The sequence below is a fragment of the Metopolophium dirhodum genome, chromosome 6 (assembly GCF_019925205.1).
Source record: "Metopolophium dirhodum isolate CAU chromosome 6, ASM1992520v1, whole genome shotgun sequence".
In the NCBI taxonomy this organism is placed as follows: Eukaryota; Metazoa; Arthropoda; class Insecta; order Hemiptera; family Aphididae; genus Metopolophium; species Metopolophium dirhodum.
The window spans coordinates 38,115,572-38,128,204 of NC_083565.1; the positions used below are offsets into that span (position 1 = coordinate 38,115,572).

General features: G+C 35.4%; 1 protein-coding gene across 1 annotated transcript; it reads right to left on the reverse strand.

The window, feature by feature from the left end:
• Nucleotides 1–11,175: 11,175 nt before the first annotated feature.
• On the reverse strand, nt 11,176–11,985 carry LOC132947792 (uncharacterized). The gene has a single exon (XM_061018025.1). The coding sequence runs from the start codon at nt 11,983–11,985 to the stop codon at nt 11,176–11,178; it is 810 nt and encodes a 269-aa protein (XP_060874008.1).
• Between the last annotated feature and the right edge of the window lie 648 nt (nt 11,986–12,633).

Consider the following 12,633-nt stretch of genomic DNA (forward strand, 5'->3'; position numbering starts at 1 on the left):
CATTATAAATTTAATTTCCTCAACCAATCAAGTCACCTAAAAACTGTAATGAATTAAGTGGGTACTATATATTTGTTTTGTACTATTGTCTATTCAAGTAAAGAACCATTACCATATAATCCAGCCCTTGTTAAATAATATTGGTGGGTTGCTCAATAAATGTGTAGATAATAAAACAGTATTAATATTAATTATTAAATAGTTTAATAGCATAGTCATATCATAATACAATTATTTAACTGCCAGAATTTAATTTAATACATACCTATTAAGTTATATTTTGTCGTCTATTAATATACATAATTTGACTCACCTAAAAACTGTTATATTTTAATTACCTACTACGTAGTATATTATATATTTAATATTTAACCACATAATCGTTTGAAATGGGCTCAAACCCTACGTATATAGTATAGTCATATATCATTACCTCAACCAATAAACTCACTTGAACTGTAGTATATTAAACACAACATAGTATACATGTACGTTAGTTATGTTACTATTGTCTATTCGAGTAATTTATTTATTATGTCTTAAATAGTTGATTTCATATAATACTCATAATTAAACCTACCTATATAAGTTGTTTCAAATAGTATATAGTCATATAATCATACAATTTAATTTCCAGACTTTAATATACTAAAATATATAAATATATAAAATATATAATATTCAAAATAAATTCAATAGTTTATGTGGTAAAATACTGGTTTTTTCTGTACTATATTTTATATACTTATAATATTGGTGTAAACCAAATGTAACACAACTATAAATCAATAATAGATTTTAACGAATTAAAAAAATATACGCTTATTTGATATAATTAAAGAATATAGGTGACACACTTCTAGGATACAAATAAAACATAATTCATCATTGAGTAATAATTTATTTTATAAACAAGCAATAATGAGTTACTTAGTAGTAATAATAATAATAATAATGATAGATTATTTTTTATTTCAAAATTGAATACAATTAAGAAAATCAGATATTTAAAAATGCAATTGTTTGTCTTCTTAATATCTTCTTTAAAATCTATAAAAATACTTTTTACAATTTTTTATCATTCTAATTATTTTTCTATTGTACAAGTCAACATACATATTTAATATCATATTGTGAAAAATAATATTTTACATGACTTTTTATATTCCAATTATACCGAGTGATCCATAAATTGTATTAACACTCATTATTTGAAAAAGTTTAAACTTACCTATAAGGTTTCAACGGAACTGTACGGAGTCCGAAAAGGCAGTAAAACTCGAATTTTGAAAAAAATCGTAAAATTTTCATTAATTACATATAATATAGGCGGAAGTGATAGCAAAAGGTAAATAACGAAAAAAAAAATACGGATTATCACGGCCGCCGAAAATTAACGACAATCCCGGCGGCCGGCATCGAAACTACGACCCAAAAGTCATCCACATGTACGCCTAAACCTACCTACCTACCTATCAATAAATGTGTAGATAATAAAACAGTATTAATATTAATTATTAAATAGTTTAATAGCATAGTCATATCATAATACAATTATTTAACTGCCAGAATTTAATTAAATACATATTAAGTTATATTTTGTCGTCTATTAATATACATAATTTGACTCACCTAAAAACTGTTATATTTTAATTACCTACTACGTAGTATATTATATATTTAATATTTAACCACATAATCGTTTGAAATGGGCTCAAACCCTACCTATATGGTATAGTCATATATCATTACCTCAACCAATAAACTCACTTGAACTGTAGTATATTAAAGTCTGGAAATTAAATTGTATGATTATATGACTATATACTATTTGAAACAACTTATATAGGTAGGTTTAATTATGAGTATTATATGAAATCAACTTTTTAAGACATAATAAATTAATTACTCGAATAGACAATAGTAACAATAGTAACAACTAACGTATATGTATACTATGTTGTGCTTAATTAAATACATACATTTTTATTTTCTTTATTAATATTGTATTATTTAAAATCTGTATCATCATTTGTATGCTACTACAAATTTGACTCACCTAAAATCTGTAATGAATTAAGTGGGTATTACATAGTATACGTGTAGGTTAGTTATTATTAGATAATAAAAGCAGTAGCTGTGTATGTTTTTTATTTATTAATTTGATTTTATGCTAAAGATTGAACCCATCAAACGATGCTTAATAAATGTAGCTAATTATTTATCAAATTGTTTACTTGATTACTTAATACTCATAACTTAACCTACCTACATAAGTAATATCAAATAGTATAGCCATATCATTATACAATTTAACTGCCAGAATTTAATTAAATACATGATGATCTATCGGTTTATAATTATTGTATTATATAGTATCTGCAGCAGCTTTATATCATACATAAAATTTATAATTAGCAAATTATATTACCTCAAACAATCAACTGCCCTAAAAACTGTAATATATTTAGTACTACCTACATAGTATACATGTAGGTTAATTATATTACTATTGTCTAATTAAAGTATAAAAGAACCATCCCATATAGTCCAGCTCATGTTAAATAATATAGGTGCGTTGCAAAGAAAATATGTTTATATTTATTAAACAGTTTACCTATTTCATATAATACTCATAATTAAACAAACCTATATAAGTTATTTCAAATAGTATAATATGTCCATATGTTTATACAATTTAATTGCTAGTCTTTAATGAAATACATAAAGTTCTATTTTGCTATTGTATTAATATTGTAATATTTAGAATCTGTTGCAGTTTATTTTGTATACTACACTAAATTTATGATTACCAAATTTGACTCACCTAAAAACTGTAATATATTATGTACCCACTACATAGTATAGGTATTTCATATTTAATATTTAACCACATAATCGAGCCCAATAAATATTGCTCGATAAATGTAGACAATAGCTGTGTATATCAATTTGTTATTTACCTTTTAACTATCTGTTTATTAATTTGATTTTATGCTCTTTACTATGTAGTAGGTACATAATATATTGCAGTTTTTAGGTGAGTCAGATTTGGTTATCATAAATTTAAATTTAAATTGTATAATGATATTGCTATACTATTTGATACTACTTATGTAGGTAGGTATTGTATATTTAATCGTGAGCAAAAAGATTATATTAAATATATAATACCTTTACTACGTAGTAGGTACTTAATATTTTACAGGTTTTAGGTGAGTCAAATTGGTAAACAAAAATTTTGTGTAGCATACAAAATATACCTACTCGTAGTATAGTCATATCGACCAATCGATTAATAATAATAATATATTGTAATACACTCTGCGTTGAAGTATTCAAACGTTTCCGTCACATCCATGGTCGACTCGAGCTAGGATATTATTATATAATTTAACTAGCCCAACCACCGTATCAACCCTTAACATTTAGATATTTATTTATTAAGTATGCATGTACCTACAGTACCTTGTGTGGCTATATCGTGTATCAAATATATAAATACCGATACGAGTAGCTCACGGCGTCACCGAGATCGAGTAGGCAAAAGTCTGTAAAATATAAAATCGAACGCTTCGACGCATATATATATATACCTGTATATAGAAATAACGACGCCGTCCGATCTCGCTGTCAATAAATTTAGCGGGGAACGCGAAGAAGTCATCAACGGGGAGGTCCGACGTCTTTAATAGGAGTAAAACTCGAATTTTGAAAAAAAAAACGTAAAATGTTCGTTAAATACGAATATTTTGATAAGGCGGATGTGATAGCGAAAGGTAAATAACGAAAAAAAAATTACGAATTATCACGGCCGCCGCAAATTAACGACAATCCCGGCGGCCGGCATCGAAGCCACGACCCTGGGTCATCCTCACCGACGCCTTACCTACCTATCTACCTACTGAGATGAAAACAGCTGTCGAATCTATGACTATTAAGCCGTTTCGCCGTCCCGGCGAATTACGAACGCGGTTTCGACGTCCTTCAAAGGGCGACGTAAAGCGCGTCGTCTCGGCCGCGGAGGGCTAGCCGGGAAAAAAGTACGGCCACGCGCGGCCAGTAAATTTAGCGGGGAACGCGAATAAGGTCCGAGCGGGGACACGGAAAGTCCTTGGACGGAGTAAAGACGAAAAATATGAAGACATTTTGAAAATTTTAAAAAAAATCGTGAAAAGTGATAAGGAGCGTTGATAACGCAGCGACGGCTCCGCCGCCGCCGGGAGACCGCCCATCGAATTTTTTCATTGGAGGGTTGACTACAGGGTACAAGAAATCGCCATAGGCGGCGCCACCTAACTTCGTCGGATCGCATACAATATGAGAACACTATACTATCAGGTATGCAATCCACCTGCGGTGGATTGCGGACCCCACTAGTTTCGTATTTACATCAACAACTTCGTAGACAATTTTTGTTTTAAACTTATATCAAGTTACCAAGCCCGGATTAAGGCAGGGGGGAGCACGGTCCCGGGACCCATTGGTTTTGGGGGCCCATCTTTATCTCCAAAATATAGTTTTTGCACGCGTCCAATACAGTTTTCAAAAAAAAAATTATTTAAGTAGGTAGGTAGGTAGTAGGTACCTAAAGTAGGTAAATTATTATTAATATTTATAAAATAAAATTTGTTCCCAAGTTTATATCACGAAAAAATAATATAAATAATGAACTATGTTTGCCAACAATTTTGTTTGTTTGTTTTTTTTTTTTTGAGCATTTTAGATTACCGATTTAACTATTTAAGTATATAAAAAGTAGTTATAAGATAAAATTATTTAGCTCTGGTAAATTAGGTATTTTGGTTAAAAGTATTAATGCACATTATACTAAACTTTAAAGGACCATAGTTAATAACCTAGCCAACCAAAATTGATCATTTGACTGTCAATTTTATATTGGTACAACTGCGTGTTTAAAATTGTTATAAAAAAATTTCCTGTTAAAAATAAAGAAACACGTCTTTTTTGTTTTTATGAAATTCCATATCATCGATCCATAATTGTTGAAAAAAACACCATTGTGACATAAGATACACCCTGTATTTTTTTTGTATAGTAAAAATTATACAATAATATAAAGTCGTAAATATGTAATGATACAATTATTTTCAAGTTAAAGTTGAAAGGGGGCCCCACTGAGTGTATGGTGTCCCGAAGCCCAATCGATCCTTAATCCAGGCTTGTAAGTAACATACATATTATATCATAGTAATAAGTATTATGAAGCTTGACGATATTAAATATATATATTATATTGTCTTATATTAGGTAGGTACATAGTAAACAATTCATAAAAATATGCGTAAATCGTCTTATTATTTTACATACCTAGGTACACTCATAATAGTGAGTTGTATAATATAGTTACAATTTTACAATATTTTATATTATTCACTTCTGGTTTGCACATGCTACATCAAACCACCTACACTTACTAACTTTCCTATTGATGCATTCTACATATTATATACATTTTACATAATATAATTATTTCTGTAGAAGTTATTTACTACTATTATTATAAGTAGGTTGTTGATACATTATATTATACTAAAAATAAATAACTATGTTCCCATCCACATATAATTATATAATTCAAAAACACTATATACACACTAAAGATGGTAATTAGTAATTACTAATTTATTACAATATCTCTTTTAATATATAAAAATCTACCATGTCACAATATTAAAAATGTATGTCACCAAACACTTCCAAAACGGCTTGACCGATTTTAATGAAATTTTGTATGTATATAGGCCTGAGAGAGTGAAGTAAACTATTTTTGATACCCCTAGGTCCAACACAAGGAGGTGCTCAAACGGAGATTTTGAGATTTACAGTGGAAATGTTTGTTTATAAATGGTTTAAAGCTATAATAATAATAATTATTAGTTGTCATTGTTTAATCGTTAGTTAAATTATTTATGACATATTAGTATTTTATATTTTGTATATTGGTTAATCAGGCATGCATTAAATCGGATTGTCGCATATTGCCTACCAATGTGTTTCACTTATAACCTCTCATCGGTTGTCTACTTGAAATACCGTTGCTAATTGTCTGCGACCCGACGTAGTCAGATTGCCTATCATGGTGGCTGAATTGCACTTTTTGTAGCGAGTTACATCCAAAAGGATATGAACAATCACAATTTTTTTAATAGTTGTATTTTTTTTATGTATATATATTATTAATTATAATATTATGTACTTTTAAACTAATATTATGTACTCTTAGTGTACCTATATTGAACTACATTAATCGTTTACTAACAAACTCCTATTAATTCATATATATGCATATTATAATATTATGCTTACCTACTTCATATATTACTATTCTATATACGTAAGGCATAATGCATATGCATAAGCCATAACACAGTAACACACCATTTATATAAAAGGAAAATTACTAAAAATTTTAATAAAAACCTATGTCCTATACCTATTTATTATAAGACAAGAAGACATTAAATTATAATTAAAAAAATCTATGTATAATAGATACAATTAATGAAATATGGTAGAATAATTTAAAAAAAAAAAATTTATCAATAGGTACATTCACAAACTAAATGTATAAGTTGTATACATATAATAATAATAAAAATAATAATATTAGAGAGAAAATTTGTAAAAATAATTGGAAAAAAAGTCGGATATCGGGCGGCCATGTTAAACATACGACACGGCCAGTTGCCGCCCGAAATGCATTCTGACGGAATCGAACCCGATTCTACCCAGCGACCTACGTTTGGGGAACCTATGACTAACCTACCGAGCAACAGTTTGTGTTGTAGAAATCGGTCAAAACATCAAAACTTAAGCTGCGCGTCTGCGGAGTGACGTAAACTGATATATTCGACGAACATCGACGTAATCGTATATAATTCGATTGTAATACGCGCATCTCCCATATCTCTATTTAACGGGGCGTGTGAAAAGGATTTTTCGTTAATAATAATTAAATCACAGTCAAAAATAGTACTCTTATAGGTACGTGTATATACATGTATATATAGGCTTATAGACGGTCGGTCGCTGGCGTCATTTTATAAACGCGATTGCGAGGCGAACGGACCGATTTCGAAGGAAAAGCGCATACGGACGGCTTTAAAAAGACGTCGACTATACGATTCGGGCATGAACGGCCTGCAAAAAGACGAAACGGTCGGAGAAAACGTAAAAAATCGGCAAAAAAGTCCGGCCGGGAGCGTATTTTGCGACCGACTTTGCGAACGCTACGGTCGGCACACGAATATAAACCGCACACCGGCGGCTTCGGGAGATCGCGAGCTACGCGAGTCCAGTATGAAAAAGGGCGAAAACTATCGTAAAAAAGCAAGATTTCCGAAAATTTCAAAAAACATCGAAATGATAAGAAAAGAGGTGATAACGCGGCCGCGGCGACGGAATTTTTTCATTGGCTCTTCCTTATTCGATCGTACGATCCTGGCGGAAAAAAACGGAGACTGTTACTGTTTTATAATATAAGAGATTATAACTCGATGCGGCTGATACTAGTCCGCGACCCACAAGTACTGAAAGTTGAGATAACTACTTCTAAAGACTTTGTGAAACAGGGCCCCTATTTATATGAGACATGCCAGGAGAGAAGGAAGAGCTATTGACGTCATAGGAATGGCGTGATGCGTAGTTGATCGGCACCATCCAATGAGGTGTCGGCGTTAGTGGCCTATTCAGGTGGCGTGATGTTGATCTAGCCGCCTGGACTTTGGAACGCCGTTTTCCTGCTTAAACGGCGGTTTACTACATCCCTCCCTTGTAAGAATGATACTCCGTATCATAAAGATGGGATGGCTGGATACACAGAATATGCCGTGCTCCTGGGTATTAACGTTTCATGCTGGATTTCGTTTTTCGGCAAATGTCTGGAACTGAGGGTTGCATGTTGGTTCTCGGTTATCTCGGGTCGCTCGAAAATCGGAAGTCGGACAACTTCTGTATCTTGTCCGAGACTGCTTGTGTGCGTTCGTGTTGTAGGGCGCGTCTGGGCGCACCAAGGTAATTGTTCTATGCAACTTGCCATGAACAGGATAAGACTGACAATCGTTATTGCACTAATTACATATAGTGAATAGTCATGTTTGGTTTTACTGTTTTTGATTTCTTCCGTTCCGGCGTCCCGTGATATTTTTTCTTTTATCTCCAATGTAGATTTTGCAACTATATTTAAGTCAAACATCTGATTTGTTTGTACGTGTATGTTTTTTAAAATGTTATTGGTTAAACCAATATATGCTTCCATGGATTCCCTCATTTTGGAATTTGGTATGAAATCGACGTATTCGTTGTCCGTTTCTATCTTGTGTGGAATCAATATGTTTCGGGTTGTGTATGCTCTACATGTTTCGTTAATTGACAAAATTCCTATTCTCTCTAAGAAGTGATTCTTGCTTCGCTTGTCGTGATCACATGTGATAAATATGGTTTCACCTGGAGTAGCGTAGATCCAGTCATTCTTGAATTTTAACTTATGAAATAGATTTGTTTGTAACTGGACATGCATTATCTCGCAACTTTCCGGAACTTCCTTCGGATCTTGTAGTAGAAGTACCTCGCATACAGGGCGTACGCTTCTAGGATGTAAAGGATATATTTCAGGACACATGAGGAAATCATTGGCATGTTTACATTGACTTCTATCGATTTCGTCATAAGTGGAATACAATTCTTTTGACCTACTTATTGCTAAATACTTATGATTAGTTTTTACGTATAAACAATTATTTTGGTCACAAACTGGTATTGGTATAAGCTGAAAAAGAGTTAATTCATGTTGATATACTAAAGGTACAGTATAATAAATACAATTTTGTCGTCTGAATAATATATTGTAATGTCTGAGAGAGGCATCATCTCTTCTACGTTATTTACATTTAGTTCCATGGGTAGATCCGTCCCCCTGGGTAACCCTATTTTAATGACCATGAATTGTTTTAGTAATTCCGGTGCACTCATTAGACTGGAAAAATGTATGAATTATAGGATTTGTGTTGTGTTTTTTTTTTTTTTATAAACTACATGATTACTTATAATTTACTCTTATATATAAACGGTAACCTCATTATGCTTTTGCCTACACGCGCGCATTAATCTATCAAATAAACATTTAGTCAATATCACGTCCGTGCACGGGTCATGCGCTTATGTTATCGGGTGATCCCGATTACATACTAATTTGTGCGTCTCAGTTAGATTCATTAAACGGCCGCTTTTGTCGGCATAGCCTATCTCTTCTTGGACTATAATTTGTCTTGTACTCATTATTTTTAATTGAAGATAGAAAACGCGATTGTTATATACATCGTAACTTTTTAGTTCTAACATAGTATATTTTCCTAAACCTAGTCTTGTCATGATTTCCTTATCCGTACTACCGTTCCAAAATACTACTATGGGTTCTTCCTTCCCCTTATCTAAATACTTTTTTATACTTTTTATCGTTAAAGTATTTTTTTTCGAATTTAAGCTGTCCCTCATTGTTTTTAAAATTGGAAATAATAGTTCTTCTTCCTTCTTAAAAATTCTACATATTTCACGGATAGCTCTAATTACGTCTGTTTCGCTCATTGGCTTGACCTGTTGAGTTTTCGTAAGAAGTAAGGGTTTCCCCTCAATCTTGATTGTCCTAAACCGGTCTAGACTGTTTGACATCGGTGCAAAGATAAAAAGGTAAAAAGTGTGCAATCGTGTTGTGTTTTTTTCAGGTAAAAAGGTAAAAAGTGCGCAATCGTGTTACGCCCATTTTCAGACGTAGGTACATCAAACTTTAAAGTATGCATAATTTTTCTAGCAATAATAAATTCTAGTGGGTACCTAATCATATAAAATAAATATCTCGTATTTATCTACATAATATATGCTATACATTATAATGGTATAAGGCTTGTAAGAGTTTGGTAGATTTTACCCTACCAAAAACTACCCACGACCAAAGGGGAACACTTTAGTCGTGACCTGTGAGCTGCACCGCGTGAGACCCGAGGGTCAAGTCGGTGGAGCTCACAGGCTTTGTTACACGCATGGGCTAATGAAAGCCCAAGATTTATGGGGGGAAATAAGATAAAATAAAATAAATAATACGAATGTTTCTTTTTACGGGTAATCAGGTGAGTGTATTGTACACAAGTAAAATAGTGATAGGTATGCTCGGGGATATTATAATTTATTAAGGAGGTTAAAAATTCCGTGACGTTACAGGCTATAAATGTAAAAAATATCTTGAATCAATATTCAAATTAATTAAAACAATTATTATAATAATGTGGCGAACCGTCGCCACATGACCTCCTCCCGTCGTCGACGAGACTGTAAAACGGTTGGTCACATTGTTTTCGCGCCCAGAGCGGCGCCGGCACTCGTCCTGTTTTTTCGTAAACGTCAACCGATACGTAAGCCGTCCGCTCTCCGTACCGACGCCTTCTTTTGCCATTTACGAACACCACCTCTCACACCGCGAAACCCACGTGACCAATCGTTCACCCTGATCATCGATCAACGCATTTGTACTTCCTAAATAACATTGTTTTCTAATAAACGCGCTTTGTACAACAGTCAATCTTTTTCTTTAAATAAGCATCGCTCAAGAACTGACTTACTCGTGCGAACGTTGGGGGACGCCCGTGATAGCGGCAGAACCTCCACATTGGTGACCTCAAGTTTTTTTCTTATTTCGACGCGTACGAAGTCGAAAACCGTCGTATCCGCGGCCCGCGCCGAGTGCTCCCGCGCCTTTTCGGAAAACACGTGTACCGCAGTGTTCGCGTCGCGCCCGGTCGCACCTTCGTCTCGATTTTGTTCGTTTCCGCGTTTTAACCGTCATGAGCGAAGACGCACAAGCAAAAAACCCAAACGCCAACGTCGTCTGGAACCCGGCCGTCGAGGCAGTTTCGACCATGCGGCTCCCGGCTTTTTGGAAACGATCCCCGGCCCTCTGGTTTATCTACACGGAGTCCATGTTCGCGACTCAACGCGTTTCAACCAATGCGAGCAAAATCAACTTCGTCGTCAGCGCCTTGGACGAAGAGGCGGTGCGTAATATCGGCGACCTCTTGAGCACGGTCGCCCAGTATACCGACATTCACACCCGCCTCATCAGCTTCTATGAAGTTCCGAGAGCGCAGCTCTTCCGCGAAATCGTTAAGCCTGGAGGCTTGGGCGACCGCCGACCTTCGCAACTACTTCGTGACATGCGCAGCAGCATGCCTCCCGGCATAGGCGAAGATGCCTTGAAAGAATTTTGGCTACGGACTGCATAGCGTAAGAGTGATCTATGACCGGGTCGTCGCGTAGGACGAAAGCTGGTTTGAGCCGATCTATGGACACCCACGACGTTCGATTTTCCAACTGCAGCCTGAAGTCTTTCTCCCGTCGGTCCAGTACAGCGTTGGGCCCCTCGTAGCGTGGCCGTAAGGGGGCACGTTGCGCGTCGACGCGGATGAAGACGTGGCTAACGGTGTTGAGCTGCGTGGGTACAAAGATGCGACGGGTTGGGTCGTGGTTGGATCCCGGCGACGGCCGAAGTTCAGCTATGGATGTCTTAAGTGCCGTGACGAATTCCGGAGACCTTACCTCCGCGGGCGCGTCGTCAAAAAGCTCGCCGGGGAGCCGTAGGGCCGTCCCGTAAACCAGTTCGGCAGGTGTAGAGCCGGTGTCTGGCTTGATGGTGTTGCGAAGTGCCAGGAGGACGATGGGCAGACGTTGGGACCATTGTGGCGATTCTTGCGCGGTAAGCGCCGCCTTGAGTGTCCTGTGTAAACGTTCCACTAACCCATTAGCCTGTGCATGATACGGTGAGGTTTGGACGTGTTGAATCCCGAAGGTAGAATGGAGCGCGCGCATCAATTCGGACTCGAACTGCCGCCCTTGGTCCGTGGTGATGATGTCTGGCACTCCGAAGCGCGCGACCCAATTGGTCACCAGCGTAGACGCGACGGTGTGCGCACACATGTTGTCAACGGGCCAGGCCTCGGGCCAACGAGTGAATCGGTCGACGCAGGTGAGTAGGTACTTGGCGTTGTCCGACACGGGTAGCGGGCCGACGAGGTCCAGGTGTATGTGACCGAAACGTCGGTCTGGTGCCGCGAAGGTTGCGAGTGGCGTCGAAGGGCATGGACCAATTGCGCCTAAAACAAAATTTGTATTTTAGGGTCAGTCTACCAATTGCGCCTCTTATATTTTACGGTTAGTACACCAATTGCGCTCTTTATATTTTACGGTCAATATACCAATTGCGCTTGTATTAAAATTAACCTAGCGGCTACCTTCAGATATAAAAATATTGTAGTTCGATCTAATTCCATCAACATCAACATAAAAACACCAAAATTCTTAAAAATTAAAAACGTATTTATTGATCAATAATTGATTACTGGTTATAATATTATATTTTATAACAGTATCGGGAATTTTATCAAACGATATTATTATTACGCACATATTTTGATTACGGAAGTATGCATTTGAGTGATGGACGAAAACAAGTTTTCATTATCATCGGATATATTTTATCAGGCTAATTGACAGCCTAATAAACTGTAATACTGTATATAGAATAACATTTTGATGATACCCAATATCTATGTCTTTTTAGTCGTT